Source organism: Camellia sinensis, chromosome 14 (genome assembly GCF_055761805.1).
Source record: "Camellia sinensis isolate YWXY chromosome 14, ASM5576180v1, whole genome shotgun sequence".
Lineage (NCBI taxonomy): Eukaryota > Viridiplantae > Streptophyta > Magnoliopsida > Ericales > Theaceae > Camellia > Camellia sinensis.
The window spans coordinates 60,452,446-60,468,358 of record NC_138974.1 but is presented as its reverse complement, the minus strand read 5'-3'; the positions used below and the strand labels follow the sequence as shown (position 1 = coordinate 60,468,358).

Below are 15,913 nucleotides of genomic sequence, written 5' to 3'. Positions count from 1 at the left end.
TCAACCGGTTAGGCTAATTTTAGACATTTTTCTTCTTCTGCTACAAGCACTCACAGGACATCCGGTAGGATATCCGAATGGAAGACCGGTTTAAAGATTTTGGCCCAATTTTGCTCCAAAAAATATAATAAAAAATAATGTAACTAATGAATAGTGCCTCTTTATTTTTGTTGAGTGTAGCAAATTTAACAAAAAGTTAATTTACAAAATATTTGTTAAGGCTGATGGATGAAGGATTTGATGCTGATACTCTTTACAATAGCGTCAAAGCTATTGTAAAGAGTTTGATGCGGATGTTCTTATGTACTTTTTACAAAATTTTCAACATCAAACAAAGTCTAGTGTACCCTTGTTAACATTTGCCTTAAGCTATTAGTATCATTTTACATTTGTATTTATAAATTTGTACATAACCCTTTTAATTTTTCTTATTTTTGCAAAACAATTTTTATGACGATGGCATATTAAATATTATTTAATGTTTATTCTATTTTATTTTAAAATAATAAATCTCTATACAGTTGTGCATTATTGTCGCGATGCCTGTCCTCTCAAGGACCGTCAATATTGTCCGCTTTGCCTAGAACCTCACGGTGTTGTTCCTCATCAGGAAAAAAGGCTTATTGATAGGTGGGGGTAACCAGTACACTTATATGGTGAACGTGGAAATCTCTCGCTGGTTGATGTGGGATTGACCTAACACCAATAGTTAAATGTCATTTTAATAGATATTCAATTTTAGAAGGAAAAATCTCAAGACTAATATTGCACCAGACATTGTTATTGGCCCTGTTTGGTAGGGCTTATTTTCGACTTATTTCAGCTTTTAGCTTAATTTAAGCTATTTTGATGTGTTTGATTCAGCTTAATAATACAGCTTATAACTTTTTGTAAGTCAAAAATCAACTTATTCTTTGAGTGAGGGAGGAGAATCTTAATTTATAAGTAAAAAATCAGCTTATGTTCACAGTTATAAGCTATAAGCTGTTAGGTTATAAGTTATAACCACTTTCCCATAACTCTACCAAACGGGGCCATTGTATGTTCAAGATTAGTTTAAATGAACTCTCATGTTAGCTTCATGAACATAATAGACGATTAGATGGAAATAAAGCAACTTTTAGCTATAAAAATCACTAAATACTTTTTTGATACATCCAAAAGGAAAATAAAAAAAATTCAATAGTGTGGTTGCCAAAAATGAATTGAGGCTACGAATGATGGCCTCAAAACAATTGGGACAAAAAAAAAACAAACAAAAAGTCATGGCGCTTCTACAACCATATAATTCCTTTGAATGTACAAAACCAAATCCCTGTAAAAATATACACCAAAAAAACTAACAAAATGACAAATAAACAAATAAATCTGACCTTCTTAACCTTGCTTTTTATTGTATTGAAACCTTAATCCCTTTATAGTAAATCAATCTTCAAAAAACTATTGCAAAATTTAGTATTGCAATGACTCAAAGAACATGTCATCCCTAGGTTCTTCCTTGGTTCTCGAAGAGAACAAATTGTCTCCGAGTTGGGGCTGATTCATGTAAGAGCCCAATGAGTTCCCAAATCCTGGGAATCCAAAGCTCCCGGGACTCTGCAACATCTCTAGTGTGAAGGGTGCTTGGCCTTCAGATGCTTGGAGCCTCGAATTGCGAATTGGATTGGTGGATGAATAGTGGTGGGACATTGCCGAAGGCCTAATGGCTGCGGTTGCATTGTTGGTGGTGGTGTTCGGCAGAGGTCGGTTCGCCGAGTGGCCACCGCTGCCACGTGCTGCGGGAACGTCGTGGTTGTGCTTGCCTTCGTAGGTTGTAATCACCGCTCTTAGGTCGTTGGAAGCTCGCTCAACGTGTTTTCTCACCGGGCATCCTGGAAATGTGCACTTGTAGTAGCTCCTACAAGTTATAAAATGAATCGTAATATTATACAACAATGTAATGTCATGCAAATGGAAAAATTGTACAAGAAATTTATAGGGAATGATGTGAACGATTTTGACGACCTTCATTTCAAGTTAAAATAATTATATTGCAAAAATACAATCAAAGTTTGGCATATAATTTCATATGTGTCAATATTACATTATTTGGATCGAAAAATTTCACATTTTTTCAAGATTGGGCCAAAAAATTACAACCCTAATCATTAAAATATTGCAAAAATACAATCAAAGTTTATATATATACCTTGGATTAGGGTTTCCCTTAACCACCTTCTGTCCATATTTCCTCCATCTATACCCATCATCAAGAATATCAATATCACTTGTTGTTTGAACTACAACTCTAGGTTCTCTCACCGTCCTATTGCCCGGGGCCGATATGCCCTCACTTTCTGCCCCTATTTTCCTGGAAAATGAAAGAGAAAATGAATCAGATCCATACAAAATTACCCAGGAACCAAACAAAACCATAACAAAATCATAACTTTCTGAAACAAATTATGCAATCAAATTTACCATCTTTTGGGATCACGTTCATCTTCATCAATCTCATCTCCTCCTGATCTACTCCTCTGAGAGCTTCGATCAATCTCATCATCTCCGATGGATATTGAAGAATTCTCTGGCGTCGCAACCGAATCCAATTGCCCAGAGCCATGTGAAGCATAGGACTGATCTGGGATTTCGGGATTGTAGTGTTGAATTACTTGAGAAGAAGCTGCTGATGATGATCTCCTAGTAGATTGAGGCTTTGGATGATTATGACTACCCTTATAGACGATCTCAGTGATTTGCCCTTCTATAGACCTCTCAACTTTCTTCTTTGTTGGGCAATTAGGGAATGTGCACTTGTAATAGCTTCGCGGGTTTTCGCTCCCTTTCACTTGTTTCTGCCCATATTTTCGCCAATTGTATCCATCTTCTGATCTTCTCTGCTCTCTCACCGATGATGATTGGTTATATTGATTATACTCGGATTGAAACCCAGGGTTGGTTTGAGAATTGCTTTGAATTGTGGAAATCTCAGGGGAAAAGCTCTGCATCGAAGCGATTTCGGATTTGGTGGCGGGTTCTGGGAAAGCCCATGACTGGTTTTCCTGATCATTTGAACAAAGTTAAGGGTTTTAGAGCGAATTATGATTAAAAAACAAAAGAAAAAAGAAATGGGATTGAATTTATATAAACTTACAGCTGGAATTTGAGACTGAAAACTTGTAGTGGATGATGTTGGAGGCCTTGTTTGGGTCTGGAAAGAGAAATCGTAGTAGTTCTTTTGTTCTTGCTTGATACTCTGTTGGTGGTTGTTGGAATTGCTCTTCCAGTTGAAGCCCTGAGCTGGGAAAGTTCCAGTAGTTGGAGATGGTAGAATCTGCATATACATATGCAAGAAAGAAAAGAAAATAAGATAAAATTCAGTTACACCAAACACAAAGAGAACAGAGAATAAATTCAAACACATAGGCAGAAGATATGGGTTATGGATTCATCCAGATGCCCTGTTTGGTTAGCAAAAAAACAGGGAAAAATAATAGTAAAGAGTAAAATATCAAAGTGGATAAAAAAAATTTCTTTTTTCTTTTTTTGGGTTTCCGGGTTGTGTTTGAATATTGGATTTGAGTCGAATTTTGTGGAGGGAAAAGAAAAAGGAAGTGTCTTTTTTCGCTCACTCAAATCAAGATACAAACACAGGCAGAAACTAAAGCAGAAGAAATCAAAAGACTTGATGCTCTTTCCCCTGTTTTCTTAACAAGCAAACAGAACCCAGAAAATGAAAAGCAAAGAGAAATGATTTTGAAAAGGTGTACATACGTTGGAAGTGGAGAGGAGAACTGGGGAGTCCAAGAGCTCGGCGAGGCTCAAGCCAGGAGGGATGGCGAAGTAGGAAGAAGGAGAGAAAGCAGGGGGAGAGATGGGGAGAGAAGGCGGTGGAATTGACTTGAATTTGGGGACACCAGACCCATTTCGATCAGCAATTCGATCGGAGAGACCGCGATTGACGGTGGCAGTGGAGGACATGAATGGGTTAGAGAAAGAGAAGTTGGAAGTGGGTGTTATAGGTGGTAGTTTGGGGTAGGAGTTAGCGGAGGTGTCTAAACTCCCAGAAGAAGATGCCATTTCAAAGAAAAGAGAGATGGGGTTCAGAGGTAATATATATGGTGCTGGTGGGGGTGTAGGAAGAGAAAGAGAGAAGTGAAAATGTAACAAGTATTGAACAAGGATCTCTCTCTCTCTCTCTCTCTCTCCTTCTCCTTCTCTTTCTCTTTCTCTTTCTCTACTTGTTTTGTGTGGGAAAAGGGGGGGGTTCTGAGAAGGTGAAGAGATGTTTGACCATTGGGGTGGGATTGGAAAATTGTATAAACATGTTTGTTTCGTAGTGTGATTGGTCAAAGTTCATGGGTTTGACTGGCTGGCTTGACACATGGAGGAGATGCCGGCTTCTATTGGGACTACGCGTTATCTCACTCTCCTGGGCCCCTCTCCCACCGTATTGTCATTTTTTTTTCACCTTTTTCTATTCATTTGATTTTAATTTTCAATAATTTTAATGTATTTTATTAGGTAAATGTAAATGTTTTGATGAAATGATTAATTTAATTAATCCTCATCCTAACTCATCGAACACTATTTCCAATATAAGTTGAATTGAGTGTATTAATTGTTGAAGTGTAATTTCCATTTGGATGTCACTTATTATTATTATTTTAAATAGATAATTGAAACAGTTAAACTAAATCTTAAATTAATATCAGATTGAACAATAAATACTAGATGTGATGGTATTTTTTCTATCTAAACCTGTCGGTTCAAACTTTTGTGAGCCAATTGAGTTAATCCACAGATTAACTCATTCTCCCGCCAATTCACATGAGTTACTTTGAATCGTTAAAAATATCCATGGAAGATTGATTATACATGTATTTTGAAGATTGGTTATACAATATTTGAAAAAAAATAACATATAAGATTTCATTTTACCTTTTTCGAAAAAAAAAAACTTTCAATTATAATATTTTTTTTATATCGTTTAATCAAATCTGACTCGATGCCATACCACTAGATAAGCTATCTTAGTTTTAAACAAGAAGATCATAAACACAACAACAATGATTTCGAACTATAAATAAGGAATTCTAAATTAACTACTAATGAGGTGAAAATTGACAAAAAAAAAAAAAAAAAAAAACAAGAGATAATATATACTGTTCCACTGCCATATCATTAATAATGACTCTGATTAAAACTCCAAGCGTTTTTGTAAACAAAATCTCAGGCAATGAGAATTTTATATTATAAAAAAGAAATAAATTAAACTAGGGTTGGTACGATTTGTACGGCATTATTATTATTTTTTATGTGTTTGATAAGTGGTTGCCTGCCTAACACGTGCCTGCTTCTCCCTCCCAATATCTCAGAGGCTCAGCCGCCGCCAGCTCCACGCCACCCACCGATAACGTTCTGCCAGGCTCCCCTCCCTCAGGGCAAATTCTTTCATGAATTTTAATTCAAAATTATTTGAGAGTGCTAATTTAAGAATTCTGACCAGTGGATTCTATCTATTAATGTGATATTTTGGTTTGATTTGATTTGATTTTTTTTTTTTTTTTTTTTTTTTCTTCTTTACTACTACTTCAGTAGAGTTAAAGTTCATTGTTTAGAGCGCTCTATCATGGTCCATTTTAATTATGTTGCATGTCTTTTTAATTTCATTAATTATTTTGTATAATATATGAAAAAAATAAAATTTAGTGGGCAATAAAATTATATATAATAATTTATTTTAATTCACACATGTATTATTATGAAAGTCCCAAGCACACGTAACATTAAAAACTCCAAAACTAATCAAATTATTTAAACTCAATTCAATTTGGATTCGGTTGTTGAAAATTTATTTAAGTTTAATTTATTATGAAAGTAAATTAAATTTTAACATATTTTAAAAGTTGTTAATTTTATTTGATTTTTAGAAACCTTTTTTTAATTTTTTTTTTAAAAAATACTGAAAACTAATATAATGAAAAATAATAATAAATAAAAAATACTCATCATTTTTGTATAATTTTACTCTTTTTTTTATAATAAAAATAAATTTTCCAAATTTCTTTTATGGTATTTTATTTTTGTCAAATCAATTTTTATTTTTTCACAAAAAAATTTAAGAAAATTGATTCTAAAATTAAAACCAAATAGAGCCATTACAGTTTAGAAATGAAATTTGAACAACCTACTTGAGTTGATATGTGTTTAACTCATTAAAATTTCATTTGCAATTGTCTTATTATGTAAACAAGTTAAACTGAATATATTTTGAAACTCATTTTAAGTTTTCAAACCAAACTTCAATAATATATTACTTGGCTTAATTTCATTCGTTTACAACCCTATATAAGATAAAAGGGTTACCTGATACACAAAATATCTATAATTTTACTAGGAGCTTCATGAGTTGTAATCACTAGAATAAGAGGGTTGGTCGGATTAATTTGTCCAAAATTCGTATCAAATTTAACCCCAAAGATTTGAACTTGTTCATTTGAGTTATTTTAAATGCCCAACTCATTTTAACCCATCAGAACTCATACATTTGGCACCTCTAATCTGTCAAACTTACTAATTTCAAACTACACACTTCATCTTACCAATGCTTCGTCATGTTCACACAGAAAATGAACTGATAAACTAATAATAAGGAATGAGCTGATAAAAAAACAGGCATGACCCTGAATACCAAATTAATTCCTTCATCATAAAAGATAAAACAATGAAAAAACACATGGAACAAGACGAAATCATGTCCGTCAATTACACAATAATCATAGAAAATAGAAATTTCTACAAAGTTTTAACAGACTTTGGCATTAAAAAATCTTTCAGAAACTAAAAATTATGGAAAATTTTAAATCAAGATGCACTCAGTTTGACTATCAAGATTTTGCCACATAATATGCAGGAGGTTTTCTTTTGCTTCCCCTCCAAGAAGAGGCTTAAATACAAATGGAAAGTCTTTTTCAATTCTTTTGTTTTCTATGTCATACTACTTTTTTTATTCCAACAGATATATCCATGAAGATTGCAAGCAGTCAAGGTCAAACTTTGAACAGACTCACTAGGCTTATCACATAGTATGCAAATCCTTCAATGAGCTTGGGAGAGGCCTTGATGCTATCACCATATCAGGAAGTCCAAATGTAACTCTTCCCCTGCTTGGGCTCGAATGAGGATTGGATCCACTACGCCCAGTCAGCTGTGGAGCCCAAGCCCATACTCTTTCCACTAACATATTTTTGACTGTCAATGCAAAACAGAAAACTGGGTAGCTGATAAAAATGTCAATTGTAGTCCAATGAAACAACAACTAAAGGCACCAAACACAGTTTCTTTACCATCCATTCCTCACCTTGTCATGGCCATGAGTCCATACTCTCTCATCTATGGTGCTTTGGGAATAGGAATAAGGGGTTCACAATTTATCGTCTGAAATACAAATTCCATCCCTTTGGATCTATTTCAAACTGTCAACCACAACAATCATCTGATAACTTCAGTATCTTTAAAATCACAAGGTGAGGAAGAAAATTCACTACACTAGAACACCTGAAAACAAATTTTAATGGGACGTGTTGTAAGTGGTCGATTGGGGTTGGCTTTTTTGTGGCTTTAGAGTTAAAAAATAATGCGTCTAGGAAATTGCGAAGAAAGTTGCTTTTTTGTGAGGAAGAAAGTTGGTGACATTTAACTTTTTTAGCTGATGGCAAGCCAGCTTAGTGACTTTTAGGCTTTTTTACCCCACAATTGACTTTTTTGGAAGTTGCCAAACAGCCCCTAAATTGTATGCATTTACTGCTTTATTTTTGTCACAAGATTCCAGTAAGCCACAAGCTCACTTTGTTTTAGTTTACGATCCAACAGGATGGGGAGTACGTCTAGTTCTTTGGGATTATAATTCAGTAGCTATAAGAAGTGCACGTCATATGATCCATGTTTGGTCATGATGGAACTAATAAGCAAGTACTCTAATGAAAAATTTAATTTCTAGTAGGGTCAGATTTAAGTCTGATCATTTTAAAATTTTGCAATGTTTGGAGGGAAAAATATCAATTTAACCTGGAAGCATAACTACATTGATCACAAAGAAATACATAATTGTGATTATGAATGGTTGAAAGGTGTTGAAAGATAACGTGCTCAAGAAGAAGGCTACCAGTTTCAGTTAACCCTAGTGCCCTCCTTCCTAATTCATAGGAAATTAGGAACGAAGAACAAAAATAAAAAACACACGGAATCTTGCAACAGCATATCAATGTTACAACTGCCATAAGAATAAAAGTTAGAAGTGTGTGTATGTATATATCCCATGTCTTCCCAGAAAGAAGAGGGAAGCATGTTTGTGTCATGAGACATCAAATTATATGAACAGCAAGCAACCCATAATTTGAGGTACAAGAAATCGAAAATAACTACCTGAAATGCTTTGTCCCTCCACTGAAACACACAACCACGAGCTTCCATGTGATCAAGGAGAGATTGAGGAAGTGATGCTTTGAAGGATGTGTGGAGCTTCACTTTTGTTAGTGTTCCACACGCCAACATGGCAGCTGCAAGGCCATTTGGAGTCAAACCAGCTACATGCAATATAGTCATGTTCTGTAAGCTGCTGATGCTGGCTAGCGCTAGAAGCCCGACATCTGTTACTGAACAATATGACAAGTTTATCTGCAAAGATACCATAAATTCTTGTGGTTAGTTTGCATCATTCTGCAATGATCCAAATGAGAAGAAAAGAAAGTAAGAGTACCTGTTTAAGATTTTGGGAATATTGATTAAGTGGAAGCATGCCAGCATCATTTATATGGAAGCACTTTTTTATGTCTAGCACGGTAAGCTGCCTACATCCCACAGCTATGGCTGATAAACCCTCGGAAGATACACAAGGACATCCTCGAATTTCAACTGCCTTCAACTTTGAACATTTTGACACAGAAATTAACGAAATGTCTGTAACTTTGTCGCAGTAGGCCATGTTAATCATCTCCAGGGCAGGACAACCATGACCAATTGCGGTCATGCCCACATCGGTTATTCTCATAGACCTAGATAGGAGGACGACAATCAGAAACTTGTGGCAATTAGGTCAGACTTGAGCTAGGGTTATGATGAAAACCATTCAACAAGTCACACTACCCATTTTATTACAAGTTCTTTAACAATAACATAATCTACTGAAAGTCTTGGAAGGTTGGAATGAGAGATTAAATGTGCTTTTTTTGTTGTTTTGTGAGTCTACGGTCCTTTCTAGATACTATGGGGAACTCCCTCCCTTGATGAAGCATTACTAACGCAATACCCTGTCCATGTACTAGTCAGCTCCTACAGTTTCACACTTTCAATCCAGGAATCTTACCGCGGCCTAATTATGTTCCTAGCATAAAATCTGTACAACTAGTATTGGGTGGCATGACAAAGAGGGAAATTAATCCATAAATATGTAAATGCCACATCACATTAATTTGCATATGTTAATGTTGTAGGTATTATAATCCATTTGTGTACAACAAGAACTTGAGTGCATAAAATAGAAAGACCATGGAAAAGAGGTATTGTCTTTATAGCTTCAAAAAGTAACATGAATCCATCTTCTTTTTCCACTTCTAATACAAAGATTGTGGGGCAGTGCTCCTCAAATCAAAGGAAAAAGGCAGAAGTTTGCACTTCCAAATGAAAATTATAAAATACAAGTATGTAAATCATGTTAACATTCACAAACCTGTACAAATCAAGCTCTCTAAGCTTTGGACAACACATTCCAACATGTGAAAGTCCATCATCAGTTATATTTAGACAAATTCCTAGTTTTAAGGTAGACAGTTTGGAAGATCTTGAGAGTGACTTCAGACCTGCAGAAATGGAGAAGCATAAATCATGTAAAAAGCTTTGTTGTTTATACAATGCAGCATAGGTTCAAGGTAAAACCTTCATCATCGATTTCGTTATCTGTGACGTCCAGTTCCTCCAACAATTGGCAACGCTGTCCAATTAGCACAAAAGCATCTTTTGAAACCATGGTACATGACTCCATTCTGAGAGATGTGAGGGAGGAGCATGAATTTGTTATACTGTCTATAGAGACACGAGTTATCTTGCGACAACATGTGATATCTAACTTATGCAATTCTCTGTGTTTTTGCACAATGGAGGAGAGACCTTCATCTGTCACTCCCGAGCACTTACATAATCTCAGCTCCTTCAAGGATGCACACCAATTTGCCATGGCTTTCATGCCAGCACATGTGACCAGGCAACCATCTAATTTGATAGATTGCAAGGCTGAAAAATTTTGCAGACCTTTCGCCAGATCAACAGTGACCTAAACCACAAGGTCCCCCACTAAAAATGTCAAAAATGGACCAATAAAAGATGTTTCAAATTACCAAGTGATTACCATAGAATTTTACACTTACAGCAGAGCCATATGCTATGATAAGCTGGCGTAGGCTTCCAGCACCATTTGTTAGAGAAGACAAACCCACGTGACTGACATTCTGACAGTTCGATGTATTAATAACCTGGAAAAGATAAGAGTGGGAAAACTATCAATTGGAAAGCAAGACTAATACAAGTAGGTGAACCATTTTATTGTTTTAGTAAAAGAAACTCAGAAACTATTGCCAACTTCTATTGATTGGAGTAACCATAGTAGTATAAAATGTTTATTCGATGTACATCCCCTGCAAATGCATTTGTGCATGTGAGATAGAGAAAGACAGAGGTGTATTTTTAGTTTGGCCCCGTTGGGCAATGGGATGTGTTTAGTTTGAAACTGCCTATGTGGCCCTTGAAATGATTTAAGGTGTGTTTGGCTACATCTAACATCTTTAAAGCAGTTTGATGTGCTAGAGTTTATTTATTTACTAAAAGAACTTTCAAACAAAGCAGTAACTATGGCTCTTCAACATAAAAGATGATAAAGAAGTCCTTATCAAGTTTACCAACCAAGCAGTAACAAAACATTTTACAACAATCTCGTCTCCACAAAACTTTTAACTCAAAAGCACTTCATTAGAAGCCACCACACCAATTGGGGTCTTATTCATTTTCACAAAAAGGAAAAGAAGTACCTCTAGCGACTTGCAACTTTGCTTTAGGGTTGCAAGGACCTCATCATCAATACCAGGGCATCCCATGAGAACCAATTCTTGGAGATATTGTAACTGCATAATAGGTGGAAGACACTTCTCTGTGATCTGCAGGTGTAAACAGGCAACTTTCAGTTTGACAAGTTCCCCAAGAGTACACATACCAGAACAATAAGTAAACAGAGCTTGCTCTGATTGTCAGATTTAATATGTTTATGGTTAGCAACTAAGATAATTATTGACATAATAAATCAACAGGGAGATAAAACATAATAGACTTCCCTATACAAATAGAGAAACAAATTGATTGATTTATATCAATAAGATATCTATGCCTCAACTCATCAATTTGATTTATAATTTTATTTACTTCTACGGAACCAGGAAACTATGATCGAATGAACATGCACCGGTCTTTTGGATGTCACTATTGTATTATTCAATTATGCACGTGTTGCTAATGTAACCGCAACATTTAAGTTTAGCACTCAATTAGTCAAATCCATATTGAAGTAAAGGCATGCATTAGATAGCTTAAATTGAAAAACTAAATAACAAAAAAGTTTACTTAGCTCTTTTTTTGCCACCAGTGGAATTACAAGAAGATAAAAATAAAAATTACTGTTGGTTTTCCAGGGCCCGTTTTTTTTTTTATTGATGAGCCAACTGTCACCTACCCAAACATGACCTACCCATCAATGATCAAATAACATTGAAGAAATAGGTTCAGAATATGTCCCTTTGTTTTTTTCTTTACTGTTTTTGTGATTCCATCTCATCAACAATTTACCAAAAATTGGAAAATGCAACATAATTTATAACTTGATCAACCTAAATTAGACATAGAAATCTAATACAAGCTGCAGACATAACTTGATCTGACTATCAATCATACAGAAAACTGATAACATCAATCAATTTCAAGGATGGCATTACCCAACTCATCTAAAGGATCCCATGTTTCAATTTCAACATCTAAAATAGCCCAATTTTCGATTTGTACTTCACTCCAAACAATTCACAGACAAATCAACTTTGACATGTGAAACCTCCAATCAGATTGCAACAGATTGTTTATCAAAAAATAAATTAAAAAAACCCAAAACAACATAATGCTGAAATTAATAATTTGGCCTCTACATTATGGTGTGAATCCAACAAATCAAACAGAAAACTACCAGCCTCATTGACAAAAATAGAAAAGGACAAAACTTTGCTGAAAAATGTAGGAAATGAAACAAAACTAAATTACAAATTTAAGATTTCAAGACAACATAAAGTTTTCCTTTTATATTTCATTTGCCTCCGTTTACTCAGCAACCAAACACGGGAGAGAGGGAAAATTACCGGTAAATAAGAGAGATCTAAACAACGAATCTCCTTACACTTGATAGCAATCAAACCCACACCCAAATCACTAACACGCAAACACCACTTCAAGCAGATCAACCTCAGCTTCTTACACCCAACAGCAATACACCCAATCCCTATATCCGATATCAATTTACACCTCGCCAACCGCAACCTCTCCAAGTTCTTCGCCTCCGCAATCGCCGCCGCCGCCGAATCACTCAACTCCGTCCCGTTCGACAAATCAATCTCAATCAAAGCCGAGCAATTCGCAGCCAAACTCGACAACCCGACATTCGTGAAAAATCTGGATCTCGAAAGGTCGATAGATCCCAAAGTCGATCTATAAACAGTCGATATAGAAACGAGCAAATTGTCCTCAACTCGAGGACAGCGAGTGAGGTCAAGATGAGTTATAGACGGGTATCGATTCAGTGTCCTCAAGAGGAGCTCAGTGCGAAGGGGTTTCAGGGTCTTGCGGTGCCGAGATTCGATGGAGTGGAACGATTTGCGGACTAGTGAGAAGGATTTTTTGTCGAGTGGGTCGTCGTTGAGGTGGTCGAGGATTAAGAATATGATTTCTTCAGTTAGGGTTTCAAAGGGGTTGGAGAGAGCTTGTTGTTGCTGATTCTGCATGGTCTTATGGTCTTTCATGGATGTTCTGGTGTATACATATAAATGTATGTATTTATCAGGTTAGGGGATGCCAAGAAAGAAAGGGAATGCAGCAGAAATTAGGGTTTTGTTTGAGAGTTGATGTGGTGAAGAAGAAGAAGAAGAAGATGAAGATGACGAAGAATGTGAAAAGAGTGCTCTGAAGATTCGGTTTAACAGAAAACAGAAAAGGGTGGCGCAAAAGTTTCCGGTGTAGAAGATCAGAATGGGATATTATGGTACTACCTCAAGGAAGATATTTTGGAAGAAATTAACCTAATATAAAAGGCAAGGTAGTTAAAAATAATTTTTTAATTTTTAATTCATTTTAAATTATATTATTTGTTATATTTTTTATATATTTTTTTAAAAAATAAAAAAATAAATTTTTAATTATCTTTTTAAAATAATTCAAAATTGCTCACATAAAATAATAAAAAACTATATTCAAACATAAAACAATGCTATGTTTGAAAATAAAAATTATTTTTTTTTGAATGTTTTGTTTTAAAGTAAAAATGTTAGTATTAGTGAGTCATATTATTTTGTACAAAATATATACACATAAATTTTATGAATAGAAGAAAAATATGTATAAGAGAGGAGAATATATATTCATATCTCATATAATATATAATGTTGAGATTAGAATATAAGTATGTGTGAGTGTATTTTTTTCACTTTTCCACGAAAACACATGTTAACACCAAGTATTGCCGGTTCACCGTTCGTCATCGACGACTAATCTTGCCAAACCCCTTGCTTCGTTTGGAAAGTTGAATTAATTTTAAAGTTTTTTGATTTTTTAATTATTTTAGTATAGATTAAAAAATTTGTTTGAGTTGTTTTTTAAAATTTTTATGAGAAAAAAAGATTATGATTTAAATATGATATTTTTTTATTATTAATTTTTAATTTATTTTATTTTTTTATAACTAATTTAATCAAAAAAAAAAAAATTCTCAACCCAACCCAACCCAATTATCAAAAAATCATCCCAAGACCGCCACCTCCTCTCTTTCTCTCACTACCACCATTCTCACCATCCTTTATTTTCAAAACAGTACAAACAAATACATGTATGTATATATATAATAAATAGAATAAGGGAGGAGCAGAGAGATAAATGAAGGAACCCCCTAGATATATATACATTCGAGTCCCCCTCTTTCTTCTTTTTCTTCTTCACTTTTTTACCTTAGCAAATGGGCAATGCTTGAGATCATCAATCTGCATTTTTAAAATAGAAAATTCAACTCTAACCAATAATGTTTAACCAAATATAAAAACTCATCTCACAATTTGAACACACATACTCTATACTAACTATTGATAAAAAAAATTAGCTTATACATCTATATATAAAATTGGTTTTAAATCAATCAATAAAAATTAAAACCCAAAAAACAAATAATCAAAATGAGAAACAATCTTGCGAGTTCGGCAGATTGTGATTCGTATCTTGGTAATGTATAAAATGTATGGAAACAAATAATCATCGTTCTCTTCAAACCCTTTGCACATAATAAAACATCATTTGACAAATTTTAAAAAAAAAATTCAAGACTTTATACACACTTGAAAACGACAGTACAATTGAAGGGTCTTCCATTAGATCCGACAGTGCAAGTGCGGCGGAGAGGTGGTGAGCAAGACTTCCTTGTCGTCTTGAACTCTTTGTGTGGCTTCACATCATTGAGGTGATGAAGAGTAAAGTCGATCTGGACAGCAGAGGATGAGTGTGTAAAGTAAGGCCGAGAGAGAGAGAGAGAGAGAGAGACACTTTAGAGAGAGAGTTCGATTAGCGTAGATCTCTTTTCTGTAGAGAGTGGGTGGGTGTGTTTTGAAGTGAGGTGAGACAGATCAGGATGGCCGGGAAGTTGAGGTAGAGTGAAAAAGAAGGGTATCATCTCTACCATCCATCTTTAAGCAGAAATGAATCTTAACCATTCAAATGTCCTAGTAGAACAATTGTTTCTAGGATAAATTCAAAAACATTCTTCCCTTATTATATATATATATATATATATATATAGATATAAATAAATTAGTTCTTGGATGATCATCTTGATTAGAAGATTTGAGGGGGGGGAATAATAATCAGTGTGTTTGGTTTCAGTTTTTAAAAGTTAAGTTTTTATTTTTCGTATTTTTTTGTTTTTAGTAAATATTTTTAAAATTTTAAGCACTTTTTTTTTTTTTTTACTTTTTAAGATACACTTTACTTAGATGTATCTAAAAAATAAAATATTTGTGAAAAAAAATTTCAAAAAAATAATAAATATGCAAAATACAAAAAATATACTGAATTTTTATTTATTTATTTATTTTTGTATTTTTAACATTTAGTGAATTTTGTAATTTTTTTTTCACGAAAATTATACTTTTTTAAGTGTATTTATATTAAATGTGTCTAAAATTTTTAAAAATTACTTCAAATATTTAAAAATTTTAGTAAAAATAAAAAAATATAAAAATAAGAAAGTATAATTTTCTAAAAAGTATTTTTAGAAAATCCAAACCAAGCAAAGTGAATAATTTTTAATTATGATAGGGAGGAGGAGTTAAATGATAATAAGAGGTGAAAAAGAAAATAAGGGGTGAGTGGCAACCTGGTAAGGGCATGGGGTTTAAGCCCCTAGGTCCTGGGTTCAACAATGTGGGTTTAATTCTTTCCCGTTGTGCAATAATAATCAAATGCAGTTATGGCAGGTAGCGTATTAGATGGTGGCGTCAATGAACTAAGATTTGAAAAATGTAGAATGAATGGGATTTTTAAATTAGAATGAATGTACATTTTAAAAATAATAATATTAATTTTAAAGTGTACT

The 15,913-nt window shown here is 34.2% G+C and overlaps 2 protein-coding genes across 4 annotated transcripts; both read right to left on the bottom strand.

Annotated features, from left to right (window-relative positions):
- Positions 1-1,103: 1,103 nt before the first annotated feature.
- LOC114256467 (putative WRKY transcription factor 26) lies at positions 1,104-4,278 on the bottom strand. Its single transcript, XM_028196117.2, has 5 exons — positions 3,754-4,278; positions 3,134-3,313; positions 2,461-3,041; positions 2,189-2,350; positions 1,104-1,897 (listed from the first exon to the last, which is right to left on the bottom strand). The coding sequence occupies exons 1-5, from the start codon at positions 4,057-4,059 to the stop codon at positions 1,453-1,455; spliced, it is 1,674 nt and encodes a 557-aa protein (XP_028051918.2). The 5' UTR covers positions 4,060-4,278; the 3' UTR covers positions 1,104-1,452.
- Positions 4,279-6,737: 2,459 nt separating this feature from the next.
- LOC114256466 (F-box/LRR-repeat protein 3) lies at positions 6,738-14,041 on the bottom strand. 3 transcript variants are annotated; one of them, XM_082905474.1, is made up of 9 exons: positions 12,426-14,041; positions 11,061-11,186; positions 10,404-10,508; positions 9,916-10,309; positions 9,710-9,839; positions 8,741-9,035; positions 8,407-8,658; positions 7,343-7,457; positions 6,738-7,233 (listed from the first exon to the last, which is right to left on the bottom strand). In XM_082905474.1, the coding sequence occupies exons 1-8, from the start codon at positions 13,080-13,082 to the stop codon at positions 7,413-7,415; spliced, it is 2,004 nt and encodes a 667-aa protein (XP_082761600.1). In that variant the 5' UTR covers positions 13,083-14,041; the 3' UTR covers positions 6,738-7,233; positions 7,343-7,412. The 3 variants fall into 3 exon arrangements, with proteins under 3 accessions (XP_082761600.1, XP_082761599.1, XP_028051917.2); XM_082905473.1 differs by having other exon boundaries at positions 6,738-7,254; positions 12,426-13,336; XM_028196116.2 differs by lacking the exon at positions 6,738-7,233 and having other exon boundaries at positions 7,384-7,539; positions 12,426-13,336.
- Positions 14,042-15,913: the final 1,872 nt, after the last annotated feature.

Coding starts and splice junctions, on each gene's coding strand:
- LOC114256467 (XM_028196117.2), bottom strand. CDS start 4,059: ATGGCATCTTCTTCTGGGAGTTTAGACACCTCCGCTAACTCCTACCCC. Junction 3,314..3,753: donor TTCTCCTCTCCACTTCCAAC/GTATGTACACCT, acceptor ATGTATATGCAG/ATTCTACCATCTCCAACTAC. Junction 3,042..3,133: donor TTCAGTCTCAAATTCCAGCT/GTAAGTTTATAT, acceptor TCAAATGATCAG/GAAAACCAGTCATGGGCTTT.
- LOC114256466 (XM_082905474.1), bottom strand. CDS start 13,082: ATGAAAGACCATAAGACCATGCAGAATCAGCAACAACAAGCTCTCTCC. Junction 10,509..11,060: donor AAAGTTGCAAGTCGCTAGAG/GTACTTCTTTTC, acceptor TATCTTTTCCAG/GTTATTAATACATCGAACTG. Junction 7,458..8,406: donor GGAGGGACAAAGCATTTCAG/GTAGTTATTTTC, acceptor TGTGGTTGACAG/TTTGAAATAGATCCAAAGGG.